Raw genomic sequence first — 21,537 nt, 5'->3', positions numbered from 1 at the left:
GTTACCGTGCTCCCACTAACCCTTTTGTAGACCCATGGTTCATCTTCGTTTTTGATAAAATCAAACTCTTTGATTGTCTCATCAAAACGAATGTTCCATCTTTCGAGAAGCCTGCTTTAAACCACATATGGTTCGCAACAGCTTACACACTAGGTTTTATTTCCCTTGGAAAGAAAACCATCTGGCCATCTGCCAGATTTCATAGTCGTAGTAAGCAGCATTCGCAAGCAAAATCCGAACTGATTTTAACAGGGCTACAGGTAAAAAGTTTCATCAAAGTCAATCCATTGCCTTTGTTTGAATCCTTTTGCCACAAGCCTGGCCTTAAAGGTCTCCACCTGACCATCTGCCCTAATCATTCTTTCGTATACCGTATACATAGATTCCATTCCGGATTTCATGGCACTATACCATTTCTCTGAGTCAACACTACTCATAGCCTCATTATAGGTCACAGGGTCATCATCTTCAATGATCGACAACTCATTGTCATTCTCAATGACAAGGCCATATTACCTCTCAGGTTGGCGAGACACTCTCCCTGATCTATGAATGGGCTGTTCAACAAAAGGTTGTTCAGTCAGAACAGGTGTTTCCATTTGATCCGTAGTAGTTTGTGCTTCTTGAACTTCATCAAGTTCAATTTTGCTCCCACTGTTTCCTTCAAGGATAAACTCCTTTTCCAAGAAGGTAGCATGTTTGGAGACAAACACCCGATGATCGGTGTAAAAGTAATACCCTAAAGTCTCTTTAGGATATCCCACAAAACTACATCTTACGGATCGATATTCCAGCTTATTTGGGTCAACTTACTTGACATAAGCTGGACATCCCCAAATCTTAACGTGTTTAAGACTCGGTTTCCTTTCTTTCCATATCTCATACGGAGTTTAAGGAACAGATTTGGAAAGCACCTTATTCAGTAAATATGCTGAGGTTTCCAATGCATAACCCCATAGGAATACTGGAAGATTTGCATAGCTCATCATGGACCGAACTATGTCTAACAAAGTTCGATTTCTCCTTTCAGATACCAATCTGGAGGAGTCCACTGGGAAACTATACCATTTACTTTGAGATAATCTAGAAATTCTCCGTTCAAGTATTCACCACCTCGATCTAATCGAAGAGTTATAATACTATGTTTGGTTGTTTCTCCACTTCATACTTATATTCTTTGAACTTTTCAAAGGCCTCAGACTTGTGTTTCATCAAACACATATCTGAATCCAGATCTATCATCTATGAAAGTAATGAAGTATAAAAATCCAACCATGGCTTGTGTAGACATTGGTCCACATACAACTGTGTGTACCATTCCTATCAAATCTGCAGCCCTCTCTCCATGTCTACTAAATGGAGACTGCAGTGCCACTATAAAGTGAGATTTTCATCATCCCTTTTCTTTTATTAGTTTGTTCAATCTGAAGTAAATTATGTCACATATATACAGACCATTATTTAAAGTACCACGTCCATAAAGAATATTATCGCTAAGAATAGAACATTCATTATTCTCAATAATAAATGAAAAATCCACACAAGTCTAACATGGGAATAATATTCCTCACAATCGAGGGAATAAAATAACAATTATTTAAAACAATAGTCTTGCCCGTAGGCATATGTAAATGAAATGATTCTCATCTTCAGCAGCAACTCTTGCTCCATTTCCCATCAGTAGAATCACCTCCTCTTCCTCAAGAGTCCTACTTCTCCTTGGTCCCTGCAACAAATTGCAGATTTGAGAACCACAGGCGGTATCTAATACCCAAGTAGAAATGACATATTCACTTCTATCATGAACATACCTGAATCAAAAGCGGTAGTCTCACTACCCTTCTTCTTCTTCAATTCTGCAAGGTAAACCTTGCAGTTACTCTTCCAGTGCCCCACCTTGTTACAGTGAAAACAAACAACTTTGCTCTTGGGGTCTTCAGCTTTTGGTGGAACCGGCGTTTTCTCACCTACTTTCTTCTTCTTGGAAGGGTTCCTCTTCCTTTTCTTAGGATTGGAACCTTCACCAATTAGAAGAACAGAACTCTTCTTAGGGGGAAAATTCGATTCTGCAGTCTTCAACATGTTGTGGAGTTCAGGCAGGATGACATCCAACTTATTCATGTGAAAGTTCACAACAAACTGCGAGAACGAACTCGGAAGCGATTGCAAGACCAAGTCTTGGCTCAGCTCCCCATCCATGGCAAAACCAAGTTATCCAAGACGTTCAATCAAATTGATCATCTTAAGTACATGGTCATTCACAGATGATCCCTCAGACATCCTACACCCGAACAGCTCCTTCGATATCTCATATCGAGCTGTCCTCCCTGCCACATCATACAACTCTTGTAGATGCATGAGGATAGTGTGAGCATCCATATGCTCATGTTGCTTCTGTAGCTCAATGTTCATGGAAGCTAGCATGATTTATTGAGCAACATTTGCATCATCTATCCACTTACGATACACAACATGTTCATCATTATGTGCATCACTAGCAGGCTCAGTAGGCTTAGGTGAGTCAATCACGTATTCCAGCTTCTCAATCCTGAGAACAATTCTCAAGTTTCGAAGCCAGTCAGCATAATTAGGACCAGTCAATTTGTGAGCATCTAGTATGCTCCTGAGTGATAGTGCAGAAGACATAACGTACAAAGTAAATCTGTAAATGATAAACACATAACAACACTTAGCAAATATTCAATTTCATTTCAAAACACTATATGAATCAGGTCTTTATTTATAAGTGGCTCCCACTAGTTTTCCTAATTTATTCAACCCCCTACGTGAAAAATTAAGCATTCATAATGCTAGTGGGAATAGGGATCCTATATTCCATTACACGACCCCGGCTGTAGCACGAACCTCCATGTAATGTTTAATAGGCAGACAACTCTTGTCAATTACATCTTATGTTATTCCCTAATCAAACTTTAGGCTCTTGAATAATTGAGTCTCGGCTGTAGCACGACAAACTCAATATTCTAAGTCAAGTCTAACCCAACATTCCGTACAGTTGAATCAGTCCCCAAAGGCCCACGGCTGTAGCACGTACCGACCTTCAGATTCTTATTCAATGTACACATCTGTATGTAATAGACAAGTATTTCTTATTTCGAAATCAAAGCCCTCGGCTGTAGCACGAAGCACGAACCGACAATTATTCAAAAATAAGAACTACTTTTCTATCATGTTGGAAGGCTATGACCGACACAAGCCCGTTGTGTCATTGGCCAATTACTACTTGATATTATTTAATTTTAGAGGGATTATATTACGTTACAATCATAATCATATTATAAAGAAATTCTTCCTTTTAAATTAAATATTTCAAATCAATAATCAATAATCAGATGATTCCCAGATCGGGTGGAGCATTGTCAAGAGGCGTCACTTAATAACCCTTTCTTACAGATAGAAATCTGTTGTTGACAGAATCATCCTTTCTCTCATATCAAAAATTCATATTCAATTACGTGTTTCATAAACACAAGAATCTCATGATTGTATTCATAATATTATTATTAAGGTTATGAAACAATTTCACTATACTAGGTTGTCTAACAAACGCCTTATGTTCATTTAAGTTCACCTAAATCTATCATCGCATGATAAACTAAGCATATATCACATATATCAACATGAATAAACATCAAGGTAGGCATGTTACATCATCTAGCACATTAGAACAAGCAATATACATCTCTATGTATCACAAGAAGCATTTAAAATCAATTCAAACGATCAAAAACAGCTTTAAAACACTTCATGGAATATAAACAGTTCAAAACTTTTATATAAACTAAAATTGATCACTCCATTAGATCCGTCTCGGAAAAATGAATCCAACGGTATATTGCACGCCCAAAACGGAGTTACGAAACTCCCAGAAAATCAATTTTAAAATCAACAGACGGGCTGTAACGCATCATCGGAATGCGTTACAGCCCTTTTAAGCCATTAAAGGGTGTAACGCATTCCGTGAATGCGCCACAGGTGTGTAACGCATTCCCGGAATGCGTTACACCCCTATATTTTTTTTTTATTTTTTTTCTTTCAGCAGCCGCCGCTTTTTCTTCTCGGAAAACGAGCCGCCTGACATTCTCTGTCCTTCTCCGTGCAGCATCAACAGCAGACAACACACAGATGACTTACAGATGTACATATATATACTTACAAATAATATATATATATGATTTATTTAATTACGAATTTAATTGTAAGAACTTCTAAAATTCATAATAAAAAATCTATACATCATAAAATTATGAAAAAAATACCCAGACGATCTACAACACTTGTAGAACCCAGATCAACATTCAAAATTATTCTGAGAAATGATTTCTCATCAGACAAAATTAATCCATAAAATAACTTGTAAAAATCATAATTAATTCATACAAGCACATAAAATTCTGAAATTTTTACCACAGATCTATATGCATACAACCTATGCTCTGATACCATTGTAGGATTTTTAACGCAGCGGGGTCATGGTAAAACACTTTTACATATACAAAATCCAAATAAAAGCATATAAATCGTGAATTAAAATTCGAGGGATCGAATCTAACCTTTTAAAATAATTCGGAGACAACGATCAGAGATCCTTAGCAGTTACTCCTCAAGTGTGAAGCACTCCACCGTTATCCACCAAGAAAACGATGTTAAGGAGGAGGAAGGAGGTGGAGAGAATTGGGTTTTCCAAACTTTTTGGGTTTTCGGGTTCGTTGTGGGTTAGAATAAAATAGGGTCTATAATAGTGTATTTATAGGCAAAATTTTCAGCTGAAATTTTCTCATAAATAATACTATTATTATCCCATTTATTATTCTCATTAATAATTAAAACACCTTTTAATTATTAATCCTTTTTCTAAACACTTTAGAAATAATTCTCTCTCTTGATTTAATTTCCAAAAATTAAATCCTTTAATTAATAATATTAAGAACTTTTCTTAATTAATTTATAATCAATTAAATCTCATTTAATCAATTATTAAATTTGCCAATTAATTATTTATTTCATAAATAAATAATTATTAGCCATTATTAATTAATTCCTCCACCATTAAATCATTCTCTTTTTATGGTGTGACCCTGTAGGTTCAATATTAAGCCGGTAGTAGAAATAAATAATAATAAAACTATTTTATCATTATTTATATAAATTCTCTAATTTATTAAATATGATTAATTAATTAATCACATTTATTCTACATCGTGAGGGATACTTCTCAGCATATCGCGACTATCCGGATAATATGAATTCACTGCTTAGAATACCAAGAACCTATTCAGTGAATAGTTACCGTACAATAAACTCCTTCTACCCTACAATGTCCCGATTAAATACACGGCATGGATCTCATGTCAAGCCTATCTAATTCAATCACTTTGCTTACCATTTACTATGCGTAGTTCTAGGCAAATTAGAATCTCCTTTCTAATTTCATTTACTCTGGCCAGAGATTCCTGAACTAGCATAAGTGGATCAGCCTTGAACATTCGCTTCCTTCACTGGAAGGGATAGATCCTTTATTGATCATACACTATCTTCGTGTACAAATTCCTATACCCAGAAGAGCCCTAATAATTGTCCCTGGAGACTAAGAACTAAACCAAAGCATAGTTCAGTGTACACAAGATGACTATGATGACCTCAAGTCTAAGGATACTTGTACAACTATCACTATATGAACAACTACTGACACGTGAGTGAACTCCATCAGTTGTTCAGCTGTGCGAGTCATGTTCAGTGAACTTATTCTATAATAAGCACCTACATACTAGCTATAGTGTCACCACACAAATGTCTATGAGAACAGACATCCTTCATAATGAAGCAAGCATAGTACGTACCGATCTTTGCGGATTATTAATTACCAGTTAGTAATCCTATGACCAGGAACTATTTAAGTTTAGAGTTATCATCTTTTTAGGTTTCACTATTATGATCTCATCATAATCCATAAAAAGCTTTACTCTAAACTATGGTATATCTTATTTAAACACTTAAATAGATAAAGCCCGTAATAAAAACAAAACAAGTCTTTTATTAATATCAATGAAATCAAAACAGATTACATAAAAGTTATTCCTAAATCCTAATACACGATTGGACTTAGGACATATTCCTTTCACCTATTGTGCCAAAGGATGAGCCAATAGAGTGGGATAAAATACCAATTTCTGACTTCAACTTACCAATCCTTAGCAAGCCAAAAAGGACAAAGTCAAGGGCAGTCAAGAAAGTGAAGCTGTCACCTCTCAAATCCAAGTTAGTAGTTAAAGCTCAACCCAAGGTCAACAGGGGAGACTACTTGTACTTGTGTGACATCAAAGAATTTTCAGATCTAAATCTTTATCTGGATGAACTGGATGAAGTAAGGGCAATTGATGCATACAGAAACCTACCTGAAAGGTTGGTGTTCAAGTACAAAGGAGGAAGGGAGATTCAGTGGCCACTTCACAGGATTCTTCAAGAAAGCCAAGCTGTGCTGATTAAAGTCTATTCATCCTTCAAGAAAAACTTTGGGTTCAATTTAACTGCAAGAAGAGTAGTATTGAAGAAGATTGAAGAGCTGAGGAGTGTTAGAGCTAAAGATGCACTCCCAAAGACTCTAATCATCCCATACACAGGGAGAAGAGTGCATCTAAGGCCCTACTGGCTGATGGAATTCATGGATGACAAGGGTGTAAGAAGATTCTTCAGATTAGAAGACCAATTGAGTATCTCTAGCAATGAGACTCTCTTGGAAATGCAACAAAAGCTAGATCTCTCAGAATCTGATGAACTAGAATTCCACAGGCAGCTCCAGAATCAAATTGAAGAAAATAACAGAAAGCTTGGAAGAAGATCCAGACCTTCAAGGAACTAGAAAAATCTGCTCAGGCTAGAGGAGCATCTTGAATTGACTGTGAGCCAAACCTTGTTCATTTTAATTAATTGAAGCACTTTCAGTTTTATCTACTTATCTTTAAAGATATATGTTCAGGATGTTTTGTTATCATCAAGTATCTCTTAATTTATGACTACAATTCCAGTAGACATAAATTGGGGGAGATTGTTGTGCATATGTTGTGTACTTGATGATTTCATAAACAAAACATCTAAGTAGATTTTACTTAGTAAAATTATGTAGCACTCGACGGATAAGGATTATAGTCCCGACGGATAACTCATTATAGTCCCGACCGATGATTAACTTATTATCCATCGAGTGAGTAGCTTATGTAATAATAAGTTTGTAGCACAGTTATGTATGCACCTTTGTATAGAATCTGTAGTAGCATATAAGTCATGTTGACTTTAACTAGATATGCAGAATAGGTTGAGAATAGGTTGATTAATTGTACATAAATGATGTCTTGTAATTCTGCATAAGTGATATAGAGTCAAGTGCCAAAATAGCTACCGACGGATGATTAACAAAGCCATCGACGAATGATCAAATGACTATCAACGGATGTTTAATATAGCAGTCGACGGATGATCAATTAAATCATCAACGGATGTTATGAAAGTTGACGGATGATCATATGAAGAATTCAAACAGCAGTTGAACAGTGAAAGCTGACACACAGCCGTCGAGATGTATACAAACACACTGTGGAAGCCCATTAACTGGGTAATAGAGGACGAAAAGCAGCAAAGCTTAAGACTGTTAGATTTTATATTTGTTCAGTCTTTTTGACTTTGTAATCTTGGTATTATATAAACCAAGAGAGTAGCAAATAGAAAAATAACTGAGATAGCTGAGAAACACAAAAACAGAGAAATCTTTGTAAGCAGAATCATTAGCATTTCCTGTATTCTCAGTAGTTCCATTTGTAAGCAGCTGTGAGCATTTCTGCACACAGAGTCCTCTCGATATATTATATATATCTCTGGTGGAATTGTTTAAATCCACCAGAAAGTTTTTAAAGACTCTTGTTTTTAATTACTTATGTTTTGATTCAATTAAGTTTACATTCCGCATTGTGCTAATCAAAACAAATATATCTATAATCGAGTTGAACATTTTTATTTCAAGAAAAAGGTTCAAGAATTCCATTCAACCCCCCTTCTGTAATTCTTGCTATATTGTTAAGGGACTAACAGACTCTATTGGACATAATACTATCAAGACTGTTGTGCAGGATATGTCTGACATTAGCATCCTTCATTATAAATGAGATATCTTCAAGAGAGCAGTCCTTCCTATCTTTGCCTATCATCTTCTCTGGTTCTCCTGTCAGTGAAACAACTACCTTCATTGATTTATGAGGACCATCATAGATCCTGCTTAGGTATTCAGGATCCGTGGCTTCCAAGCACATGGCCATCCTGACTTTCCAGATTAGATATTTATGTATCTTCAGGATAGGTACCTTAATTGCTTCATACCTACTCATGTTGCTGCTTATCTGTGATGTGGCTGGGGGTGGTGGTTTCAGATTATGCGTCTCTTCTTCTTTGTCTCCCATTGTAGATTGATTTTCAGATCTTAAACTGTTTTTACGTTAACAGCAAGCTCTGATACCAATTGTTAGGCCCTTAATCAACTGTAGAGGGGGGATGAATACAGTTAATACAATCTATTCGACAAAATTTCAACATAATCAACAGTTTTATATTAACTGATAAAAACTTATTACAAACGTACTCTCTCGAAAGGATGAACAATTATCCTTGAGAGCTACTAGGTTATGCGAAATATATAACAATGTCGCAATGCATATAGTATGAATCTAATCCGTGCTTTATATAGAGCACAGCTACACAATGTATAAGGAATCCTATTCTATCACCAACAAGAAAACCTATACAATTACTTTTAAGATAAAGTCCTTCACCGCCTTGAGTTCCTGTTTCCTTTTCCATATCAAAGATCAACTGATGTGACAAATACTGATTTCATTATCTGTTGATATCATCATCCGTTGATGTCATCATCCGTTGATGTCATCATCATCCGTTGATATATAAGTTTTGAAGCGAACTTTTGATAGTTTCTGTTTGATATCATCAATTGCTCGTAACACCATTAATATGAAAGATGAGAGTATAATTGTGATTAGGGTTCACAAAGAGGATTAAGAAGTAATAGGAATTTGAATGATATATGAATCTATGATTTATTGACACGATATATGAGATGTTTAATTAGGGGAATTTTGAATTAGAAAAATCTTGTTAGCGGGAAAAGTGGATATCTGATCGCTCTATAACCAATATCTTTAAACTTTTTTTTAACTTTTTAAATGGTATAACATGCCTTATATATTAAAATCTATTTTTTAATTAGTTTAAAATAGCTAAACTGGTCGACCCTGATCAAATCTAAAGTTTTATGACTCATTCTTTAATACACATTAAGAATATATTGATTTAATCAATTAGTCTAGACATTCTACACTATATACTAAAGTAGGGTACAACTATATCAAGTGTCACTCTCTCCTTTAAAGGATGACACATGTCATCTTCTCCTTTTATTATTCTTCTAAACTATTAATTACATTGCATTAAATATTTTATCATCTCTATTTCCAATAATTCTCTCTTCTAACCGGTTCTTCCTCCATTTATATTTCTAATAATTTTTCATTAGTCATTCCTCTCTATTTCTCTAAATTCAATAATTTTCTATTCTCAATATATATTAATTTTCCAATTAAATATATTTCTTAAAAAATCTTTTTTCTTATTTCCCCCCTTGATTTTCTTTCCTTCTTTTGTCTACTACTCCCTTCGTCTCACTGAATTATTTACGTACGTTTTCCTCGTGCTTGACACTTATTTTAAAATTATTATAAAATATAGTTTTGTAAAATATTTTTAGAATTTTCTTTTTCCGTATAAAAGTTTAAATATTTTATTTTTATTTCAAAAAAAAATATTTAAAATTATTTAGGAAAATATATTTTACGGGAGACTTAAAATATATGTTGATCCCCCGTTCACCAATGTAAAGAATCCAGTTGGGACAGATGGAGTACTTATTTAATTTGATAATTCCTTATATTTCATCAATAATATTTATCAAGATAGTTAATTTATTTAAAGTTTATGTTGTCAAAATATTTTTATCATAAATTTTTATAGGTCTATATACTATTTATTTATGTATCATAATTATTAAATATTTAGGATTTTCATTAAATTTATTTGAAAAAAACTTAAATATGTCAATATACAATTAAATTAATTTAAAATATATTCTTTAATGCACCTGAATTTTATAAATAAGCTTTTCATGTGAATTTAAATAAAATAAATAAAATAAGCCTCTAATCTCGGACAGCTCCCGTGAGTGTAGGCTTATGTCAGAAGCTTCTCTCTTGTTCGCCTGGCCTCCTCTCCTCTTGTTCTCCAGATGTGATATGCTCCCCCATACCATACTATACATGTTTATATATCTATATGCTTAAATTAGGTTCTCAGTTTAAAGTTGTTTTTTTTTAATTTCGCTCTCGCTTTCTCAATTCGCTTTTACGGGAGATCTAATCTAAAGGTTATCTTTCTTTTTTTATTAACCTCCCCCTTTTTCTCCTTTGTTTCTTCATTCAATTACAGATCTTTGTTGTTTTATGTATTTTGCAATGTTTGTTTTAGCATCAATTAATTGTAATCAAGGTGTGTTGTCTTTTTTACTTTGTAAATTCCAGAATGTTAACATTACTCAGAATTAATATGATAAATCAAAGGACAAGTGTGTGTGTGTGTGTTTCCCTGCTGGTTCGATCTTCGTTACGTATTAAGCAATTCTAGCATTTATACACATAGGCGGTACATATGTCATAAATTTTAATACATAACTCTGCGGTAGTGATATAAAGATAACAACTTGTGTGATTCAAGAAACAGATTTTGCCACAATTTTTGGTTTCCTAGGACCAGTTAGTTGTGTTTGTTTTTATTATTGATTTGTTGTGGTCTGTTTCAGGGATCGTGATTTGACTTGGAAGGCGTAGGTATGTGTTAGGACTTTAATTATTTGGCATTGTATCTAGCAATTCTCTTGGCGTGGTAAAATTTGAGAAATGGAGAAGGATATATCTTTGAACCTAGGTGGGGGTTTACTTCCGCCTTCAGGCAGGTTTTCAGCTTTACCACCTCCTGGGAATGCTCTCCATATGAAGACAGAGCCATCAGGTTCAACTGCATTGCCTCCTCTGCGACCTGATAGTCTTTCAGACTCTGGTCGATTTGCTCAAGGGATGTCTTCAGATACTAATCACTTCAGCTATGATATAAGCCAAATGCCTGATAACCCACCTAAAACTTTAGGCCACAGACGGGCCCACTCAGAAATTCTTACGTTACCCGATGATCTTAGCTTTGATAGTGATCTAGGTGTTGTGGGTGGTTTGGATGGACCGTCATTTTCAGATGACACAGAAGAAGATCTGTTTTCAATGTATCTTGATATGGATAAGTTCAATGCTTCATCTGCCACATCTTCCTTCCAAGTTGGTGAACAGTCATATGCGTCAGGACAACCGTCAACTAATCCCGCGGTTTCTGCCCCAGCTGCTCCTGCAACTGAGAACGTGGTCACTACCTCTACCGAGAGACCTAGGGTTAGACATCAACATAGCCAGTCCATGGATGGGTCCAGTACGATTAAACCAGAAATGCTCATGTCAGGTACAGAAGACACATCTTCTGTTGAAGCTAAGAAATCAATGTCTGCTGCTAAGCTTGCTGAGCTTGCTCTGGTTGACCCAAAACGTGCTAAAAGGTAAATTTCAAATTAACTATGATATGCTATATGTTTATTAGTCCAGTTATAAAATCTGCTATGCCTACGATATGGAACACTGATTTTTTAGTGTCATACCAGTTAAGTTGTTGCTATTCATAAGCTATAGTACTCAATTTTCTGGTAAGTGCGAACCTTTTTTCCTTATCCACTTTGTAACCAGCTAACAACTTACAAAGCCTTAGGAGGTGGAGTCTGGCATGATTGCGTAGATGATAAACTTTTCCGTACTATACAATGTTAATCATATTTATATTTATGGTTTTAGAGTTGCATAATAATAGCCAAAAAAAATTTCAGAACAAAGAACAAACTACTAAATGCCAAAAATAGTAGGACAGGTATGTTTTATACTGTTATCTTGTTATAGTATTATCTACTTTAGTACATAGAACTAAAACATCAATTTATAATTTAATCTTGTTATACTGTTATCTACTTTAGTTCATATAACTAAAACATAAAATTTTGAGTTTATAATTAGGCAGGGGTGTAGGGAAATGGCAGTAGCAGGCCACAAGTTTCAATTTGGATTTGGAAGTCAGTAGCCCATTTAGATGTGATCAAGCACCAAGCGGCGGGTAGACTTTTAGGGATAGGCCAGACTTTTGAAAAAAATAACAATAATTATTTGGTGATGTCATGTGGCGTCCTAAGTTGTCTGTGGCGTCCTGAGGCGCCCAATTGGTGCATGTTCACAAGGCGTTAGCGATGTTTTAAGCCTTTTTCCCGCCATAATGCCACATGGACGCCAAATGGACACCACACGGAAAACAGCCTTTTTCACGCCATAATGCCACATAGACGCCAATGGGACACCACACGGATGCCTTAACAACCTTGGTAGGAAGTGATAGAACTGTTGGTTTCATGGGAAGTTGCTAGTGTGAGTGATGACAATAGCTTTAGAAGGCAAAACAACTGCCTGCATATATGCGTTCACTTTTGTTTTATGCAAACAAATGAAAATGTGCAAATATTAAAATAATGTAAAAATCAAGAGAGTAAGAAAAGATTAAGTTTGAAACGAATTGATGCTATTTTATATTAATAAAGTATACAAATTAGCGAGATAAAATGATTTGTAAATTTATATCAAAATATAGATTGAGTATGAGTAAGTGGGATTAAGATGTTAGATGTCAGAAGCTTAAATCTTTTGGAGTCCTTGAAAAACTTTGAGCAAGATTGCTTTGAACTTTTATAAAGAGAAAGTTATGTATATATATTCAATCAAGATTGAGTGTGAATAAGTGGATGTGAGATTGCTTGAAACTTTTAATTGAGGAGTCAACTAAACACTTTGAAGAATATTGCATAAAAATTCTAAAGAGCTTATATTTATGAAATTTTAGAAATACAAGAATGAAATATTACTAGAACTCAACTTAATGTTTGAGGAAGGAAATGTGTATGTAGACAAAGGATACAGATTATTGCAGAAAAGTATTGTAAAAAAGTATAGAGGGACCAAGCACATGTTTAACGTACATTGAATCATATCATCCTTTATAATACGCGTTTCGAATTATATGGCTTCTCTGTATAGACTTGTTACTAAATACAAATTGTTTTATGGTAAATCTTCTAGCTAAATTCTGAAAAACTTAAATTTGCACCGTCTCTTTAAGAAATCACAAAAAATAAAAATAAATATATCAAAATTTGAAGTTATGGTCTATGTTACTTTGTTTGCAAAAAAGATGAAAATATGTATAGAGAAAGTATAAGAAATAAGAAAGAAAGTTTTAGTTGAATAAAATTAATGCTTTCATGTTGATACTTGATAATGTTTGTAAAAGATAATATCTCTGTATATGGAATCTAGAACTATTAGAAGTGGGAATGACAGAGAGAGCTACAATCTTTCTAGCAGAGTAGTCTATAGAACTGTTAGAGGAAAATTGCATTAAACTTTTATGAAGAGCAATCGAGTGAAATGCATACCTTAAAGCATTTTGTAAAATAAATATTTATGTAATTATTAAATATTCAATCAACATTCTCCCCCAAGGGTTGGATAAATTATAAACTCAATAAGTTGATATAAGAAGATCTAAAGTAATAATAGACCACTTGCACTACTAGCAGAGGTTAAACCTTATCTTGTGTAAAACTAGTCCTTATAAGCATTTATATTCCTAATAAATAGGTATTACCTATTTGTTCCTATCAGATAATCATTACCATGTATCTAAACTGAAGAATGTGCATAATAATCCACTTATTTAACATAGTTAATCTTAGTAATATGTTAGAACCAACTGTATATATTTTAAATGCTAACATAATGTATATGCATTTTAATCTTTTAATTAGTTGCTCGACACCATTCTCCTAATTTTCAAAAAAGAAAAAATTAATTCGTTCACGAGTTTAATAAAAAAATTGTAAGTTGGTGGACAAAGAGATGAGAGTGGAAGGAAGTTAATTTGGACCCTGTAAGTTAGCAGTGTATTTTGGAGTAAATCTGGAAAGAACAAAAATTTGATACCATGGTCCATGGAAGCTCCCAGCATGTTGTCTTTGAGAAAGATATCACTATGTTCCAAGATGCTTATGACAGATAGTTGGACACCTTCTACCTCTTCTTAGCCGCATACTGAATATCTGGAGGTTTAAATTTTTTTATTTCCTTTAACAAGCTCACCAGGTGGCTGATTGCCTTGTGTTGTTTAAAAGGGTGTTATGTGCATTATTTCTCAACAAGATTTTACCAGTCTTCATCTCTAGCAATAAATATATCAAGTTTAGTTGAAGAGTGTGTGTGTGTGTGTGTATATATCAAGAACATGTATGACAATTAACAATACATGTTATATGTTCAGAACTTTTATAAAAAAGTAAATGTATGGGACCATGGTGGCAACTTTTAAAATTGTAGCACATTTTAAAAGAAGTTGCTAAAATTGATATTTTGACAAGAGAGAAAACTGAAAAAATAACATTTATGATGATTTTACAATTTTGGCACCCCCAGTGATTTTTTCTGTTGGATATGCTCTTTAAAATCTGTGTATTAGGGACTATACTGCAGAGTACCATCTAAATATCGATGTCAAGTCTGTGTTCTGTGACATGACCATAATAGGGCTTAATAACGTTGATTATAATGAAGAACATGGCAATAAGGCTGAGGTGCCAGCAGAAAAAGAAGCATCAGTTGAGGAAGTTATATAAGCACTTATGGAAAGAAGAACTTGAGAAAATAGAGCTTGCTGATCTTGAGGCTGTTCTTGCAGTGAGGGATATTCAACATTCGAGGCCAGTGGCCAGGAAGGCTCCCATGGAGTTGGCAAGAATAAAAGAGAGCTCTAATGCAATGCAGACCGCGATTAGAAAAAAATCAGTGTTCTTAATGAGAGCAAAAAATGCAAAAAAAGGAAAAATTAAGGCAGAGCTTTAAAAGAGGCCAAGGGAAAACCTAATGTACCAAGCCTAGATATTAAGAATAGTGAAATTAGAAATATTCCAAGCCCTAAAGATAAAACTTTTTAACTACAGACATCAGTTCTCTGTAGACAAGAAAAATATTAAGACTAAATAGATGGTAAACATATTTTTTTAATCTTGACCTGTGGTACCCAACACATAATAACACTTGTCCCAGCACTAAAAGATGTCCGATCGTGAAGTATAGAGGTGGATATTTGTTTGAGTTCATTATATTATATGCCTCAAAAGAGGCCTCTGCTTGGTAGGTATGTTATGCAGTAGAACTCTGCTTGTTTTTTAGTTTTGTTATTGTTATCTTTGTTTAGCAGTTAAAAAAGGAACATGGATTACTTATTTTTAGATTTTAATGCTTCTGCCTGGTAGTTTTTTTTTTATCACTATTCTCTGTCCTTGCTTTTTTAATATTTGTAACTATTTTTTTGTTTCTAGGAGTCATTTACAATATATTTTATCCTAAGGGGTCTAATTTCGTGCTTCATGTTGATATAGGATATGGGCAAACAGGCAGTCAGCCGCCAGATCTAAAGAGAGGAAAATGAGGTACATAGCTGAGCTTGAGAGGAAAGTACAAGCTATGCAAACGGAGGCGACAACTCTGGCTGCTCAATTGACCCTGTTGCAGGTAATTCCTCATTTCGTGCTCAGTTGAATAATTTGATAAAGAAAATTATCAGTTGATCTGTACATGTGAGGCTTATATGTGCATGACATAAGTCTCCTAGATATGTTTATGGTATTTGGATGAAGACATGGTCATAACTGAACTTTTTTGTCTTTGATGTTGTGGCCCAGAGAGATACAAATGGTCTGACAGCTGAAAACAGTGAACTGAAGCTGAGGTTGCAGACAACGGAACAACAGGTTCACTTGCAAGATGGTAAGAGGCTGGTCTCTTATGTCATTAGTTTATAAAATATGAGATTGCCAAAGAACATAGCTGTCTGTCATTATTTCAGAAAGATGATTAGAAACTTTCTACTAGAAGTCTAGAAAGAATCAAAGGACACAGGACAAATGTAGTAATGTATTAGAATATGCAAGGAGAGAGTTTAAATGTCTGTTGGCCGACTTTAATAGAAAGTTATTTGTTACTTTTTATATACTTACAACTTACCAGTTGAAGCATATTTTCTACTTACAAGCTATATTACTCAGACTCGGCTGGAAGCATCCAACATGAATACTTGTCCAAAGTACCGCACTCAGCAACATTTTAAAAATATACTGTACATGTTTTTGACCTAAAGTAAGTGTCGAAGTCCGAGTGTCGAGTGTCCGACACGGTTACACGAAGGTAAAATGAACAGTCCAGAGTAATATTGCTTACAAGTCAATTTCAGTTTGGATATTTCTTTTAGGAAATATGTAGTCTATAATATGTGAAAGGAAATCATATTAAAATCTTCAATAAGCAAACTTGCTTCGAGCTACGCTGATCTAAAGAAATCCTATGCAATGTTTGTTGTATTTGAGGGGGGGGATGGTATTTTGACAATTTTCGCTATCAAAGCTTTAATAATGAAAATTGGCAATACCAGCACCCCCTGCAAATTCATTCTTAATGGTATCACTTCAGACCCTTGAGATCCTTAATAGACAGAAAGAAAGATTGCAGGATTTACCTTTATCCCTCTGTTAATCTACATTGGACATGAAAGTTGTCAATCTTCTTCTGGTTGCTTGACTGATCTCAGTCTATGATCTCCTTTATTAGATTGGATGCATTAATTATCTGAACGTAAGAGTTCTAACTTTTTAGTTAATGTAAAATTTGAATAGTGTTACCTTTCCTAGCCATTAGAGGTTTATAATAGTGGTAAGCTTCTGTTTCTGCTCAAGAGCCATATATTATGACGATGTGTTTTTTTTGCTTTGTAGCATTAAACGATGCTCTCAAGGAAGAAATCCAGCATCTTAAACTGCTGACCGGCCAAAACGTTGTGAATGGGGGTCCTATGATGAACTATACTCCATCATATGGAGTGAATCAGCAATTTTATCCTAACAACCAGAATATGCACTCAATGTTAACTGCCCACCAATTTCAACAACTCAAGCTCCATCCTCAGAAACAACAGAATCAATTTCAGCACCAGCAACTCCATCAGTTCCAGCAACAACAATTGCAGCAGCAGCAGCAGCAACGGGAGCAACATGTTTCTCTAGCCGGAGACATGAAGATGAAAGGTTCAACATCATCAACCAGTGTGGGGGAGAGCTCTCCAGACATCAACATGCATATGTCAAAGGATTAGATAGGCATTCAATGATTAATCAGCCGCAACATGTTGGTTGCATTTGGTTTTGAATTGACAAGTTTTCGTTCTGTGATTTAGGTTAGGTACTATGCATGTCAAGTCGTGTTCTAGGCAGTCTGATATTTGGGTTCAAAATTTCACATCTTAAAAGTCATCTCGTACAGTCTCACATTCTGTTTTTACTTTAATTTCATCTAACTTAGTTTGACTTGCTCCTATTAAAGTAAACTTTAAGGTTTTATCCGGTACCCTTTTCTTACTGATGTCTCTGAGTGCGTGTCAACTCTCTGAGGGCGGTCAACTTCAAGCTTATGTACTGTACAAATTGCCGTCTGTTAAATGTAGTAGGGAGATAAAGTTAGTATTGGGATTGGAACTACTAGTTCCAGCTCCTCCAGATCAACAACTGTATAATTTAGGGGAAAAAACATGTTTTAAGTTTGAATTAAACAGTAATTATATGTTACGACTTATCTAAGACAGTGATGTGATACGTGACCAAAATACAAATTATTAACATGAACTGGTGTGAAGTAGATAATAGTCCAAGTGAGATGATCACAAACTACAAAATGCTGCGAACTTGCTATCAGATATGTTTGTGATTTGATTCAAAAAGCACAGAATTCATGACCAACAATAGACAACCTACTCACAACCTCAATTACATCACAACCAATGCATGTTGCATTAGCACATTCTATAACATGCCAATCTGCAACACAAATGCGCACACACTTGTAAACATGGTGAAAGGAAAGTGCTTGCCAAAAGATGAAGTTGTATTACAACACCCGATTCTCGTTTTCCTTTTTCTAGTAGTAGGGTTTATTGTAATGGATCCATTTGGTTTGAGTCCTGTTGGAGGACATGACTTCAGGCCGGTGAAAAATGAAATTGCCTCGTATGATCAAGTCATGGAGAATTGGCCTATAGACAATCATAGTCGACTGGCACGAGGAGATCAAGTGTTTGTGGATGAAGTTTTTGGTCCTGAATCCTTGGAGTTTGACATTTATGGGCGTGGCCCTTATGCAGGGCTAGCCGATGGTCGCATTGTAAGATGGATGGGACAAGAGGGAGGAGGCTGGGAAACATTTGCATATGTGTCAAGAAACTGGTAAGTTTTCTTGCTGCAGTAATAAAGTTGGTCGCTAAATTTGTGAATTATCTTTAAGGAACATGAATGTTTTATAAATAAGTATATGAAGTAATGCATTAGAAATGTGATGAAACTGTCTGTTTTAATAGGTCTGAGAAGATTTGTGCTAAAGGTGTTAATTCAACAACATACAAGCAGTGGGAATTCGAGAAACAATGTGGGCGACCTCTAGGTTTGAGGTTTGATAAAAAGAGTGGTGATTTATACATAGCAGATGCCTATTTCGGACTCTTGGTTGTTGGGCCTAAAGGAGGACATGCCACTCCCTTGGCTACACATGTAGCAGGGAAGCCTATACTCTTTGCCAATGACCTTGACATTCATCATAATGGTTCTGTTTTCTTCACAGATTCTAGCAAGAGATACGACAGAGTGTAAGTAATGGTATTTGTTCTTCTATAAACCTGCGGGGAGGTCTCAAGGTTTATGATTGTCTGAGCTTATAAATGATATCACCACATCTTTCTCATGCGATTTACAAGAATAGCTCACTTGTATGTCCACATAAATAGAGTACAAGTACAAGTACATGTTTATTGACGTTATAAAAAATTGGTTGAGTTGTAGGGATCATTTCTTTATAATGCTGGAAGGAGAAGCCACTGGTAGGCTTCTTAGATATGATCCTCCTACAAAAACAACGCATGTAGTGTTGGATGGCTTGGCTTTCCCAAATGGAGTACAATTTTCCAGAGACCACTCTTTTCTCCTCTATACTGAAACTACCAATTGCAGGTACTTGTTTTTTCTTTTTTACAAATAAGCATGGCCTAGTTTTCAGACAGTGTAGTTATGAAGCTTGGAATAAAGTTGTTGGCATTCTTTATGTGCAAAAATGCAGGCTTGTGAAATATTGGGTGGAGGGTCCGAAAAGTGGCACTAGAGAAATAATGGCGAACCTACCGGGATTCCCAGACAACGTAAGGATGAACGAAAAGGGTGAATTTTGGGTGGCAATAGATTGTTGTAGGACACGGGCACAAGAAGTTTTGATCAACAATCCATGGATGAGGAGTGTATACTTTAGACTACCAGTTCGGATGAGATACTTGGCTAGATTGGTTGGAATGAACATGTACTCGGTGGTGTCAAGGTTCAATGAGAAAGGTGACATCTTGGATGTTCTTGAAGATAAGAAGGGTGTAGTCATGAAACTAGTAAGTGAAGTCAGGGAAGAAAAAGGAAAGCTTTGGATCGGAACCGTGGCTCATAACCATATTGCTACACTTGCACTTGATACTTTACTTTAGTCCTCTTCTCCTAATTTTTCTTTATATTATTAATAATTTACCATAGATTTTGTATCTTTCATAATACCTCAACTACTTCGGTAGCTGTCTCAACTACTACATACTTCTTTCTGTTTGTTTTGAATACTTAATTTATGCACCAGCAAGTAGCAACCTCAAAAAACAATGTTGTACCTTGTACTTTTATACTTTAATATATGCACTAGCAAAACAAAAACTTAAATATGATGTGCCGTGTGCTTGTATACTTACTAAAATCAAAGTATTGGCGGCTTTTTTATAAATATTATAAAATATTAAATTCTAATTATTTAAATTTTTATTTTATATTTGAACTTCAACAATTATATCTATACTCACTTTTTATTATTATTATTTATTATTATTATTATTATTATTATTATAGTAATGACTTTAAAAAGATCCAGATAAAAAGTGCTGAGTAAGAAAGAAAAAAAAGAGGAAAAAGAGAAGAGAGAAAATAATTTTTTATTGCAAAAATCTTAATATACATAAAGGAAATTTTCGGGAGCTCCAGAATTGTCTGAAAATTATTTATCTATTTTTCTAGAGCTCCTCAATTTTAATTTAATAAAATTAATTTCCTTTTATACATTCGAATTAATACAGATAATAAATATTTAGAAATCAATCCTATTTAAGATTTATTTATTTGAATTATTTCGAATTAATAGGGAAGATAATAAATCTTAATATCTTTATTACATATATAAAGCAAAACCCCCAGAAGCTCCAAAATCGTCTGAATATTATTTATCTATTTTTCTGGAGCTCCTCTATTTTAATTCAATAAAATTAAATTTTCTTTTATATATTCGAATTAATAGGAAGATAATAAATATTTAGAAGTCACTCCTATTTTAGAATTTGTTTATTCGAATTATTTTGAATTAACAGGGAAAATAATAAATATTTAGAAAGCAATCCTATTTAGAATTTGTTCATTCAAATCAATTCGAATTAACAGGAAAGATAATGAAAGATAATACATATTTAGAAGTTAATCCTATTTAGAATTTATTTAAACAAATTTTTATCTTTTTTCTCACATAACTTAAATCGTAATTTCCTATTTAAATTCGAAGTCCACTAAAAAATTGGAACTTCATTATCTAGGTCCTATATATTAGAAAATAAAATCCAAATTCATGTAGAAGTATAAATAAAATCTAAGTTTATATAGAGTATAATTTTTTCTTATTTAGTTAATATTTTAGAAAATAAAATCCAAGTTCATTGTTAGATATATTTGATAATGTCATGGCTAATATGATTTATGTTTAGTTTTCAGATCTTACTTAAACAGGATAAATCAGTACTTACTGGAAGTCAGGACTTAAGGATATCAGTACTTATATTATCAGGAGATAATTATTAGAACTATCAGAACTTAAGTACTGAAGGACGTTCAGATAAGGACAACAGCTGATTAAAGGAAAGAAGACCGAGACAAACATAAGAAGAGATATGCATGAAGAAGGAATTTTATGAAGAATAGAATACTTGGAAGAAAAGATATCTGATTGATATATTTTAGGAAGCAGAATTATATTCCATATCAATTAGCGATTATCTTGTAACTGTGTAGTATATAAACACAGATATAGGGTTTACACTATAAGTGTTATCATATTCGAGAAG

At 34.3% G+C, this 21,537-nt stretch overlaps 2 protein-coding genes across 2 annotated transcripts; both read left to right on the top strand.

Annotated features, from left to right (window-relative positions):
• The first annotated feature begins 10,278 nt into the window (after window positions 1-10,278).
• On the top strand, window positions 10,279-17,704 carry LOC141677598 (putative transcription factor PosF21). The gene is made up of 5 exons (XM_074483601.1): window positions 10,279-10,498; window positions 10,931-11,728; window positions 15,695-15,827; window positions 15,998-16,082; window positions 17,084-17,704. The coding sequence occupies exons 2-5, from the start codon at window positions 11,028-11,030 to the stop codon at window positions 17,458-17,460; spliced, it is 1,296 nt and encodes a 431-aa protein (XP_074339702.1). The 5' UTR covers window positions 10,279-10,498; window positions 10,931-11,027; the 3' UTR covers window positions 17,461-17,704.
• Window positions 17,705-18,160: 456 nt separating this feature from the next.
• LOC141677016 (protein STRICTOSIDINE SYNTHASE-LIKE 13) lies at window positions 18,161-19,939 on the top strand. The gene is made up of 4 exons (XM_074482748.1): window positions 18,161-18,583; window positions 18,715-18,999; window positions 19,193-19,360; window positions 19,467-19,939. The coding sequence occupies exons 1-4, from the start codon at window positions 18,171-18,173 to the stop codon at window positions 19,873-19,875; spliced, it is 1,275 nt and encodes a 424-aa protein (XP_074338849.1). The 5' UTR covers window positions 18,161-18,170; the 3' UTR covers window positions 19,876-19,939.
• The last annotated feature ends 1,598 nt before the right edge of the window (window positions 19,940-21,537 follow it).

Source organism: Apium graveolens, chromosome 8 (genome assembly GCF_009905375.1).
Source record: "Apium graveolens cultivar Ventura chromosome 8, ASM990537v1, whole genome shotgun sequence".
NCBI lineage: Eukaryota > Viridiplantae > Streptophyta > Magnoliopsida > Apiales > Apiaceae > Apium > Apium graveolens.
Note: the sequence above shows the minus strand (reverse complement) of the source record. Positions and strands in the feature narration are given on the sequence as shown.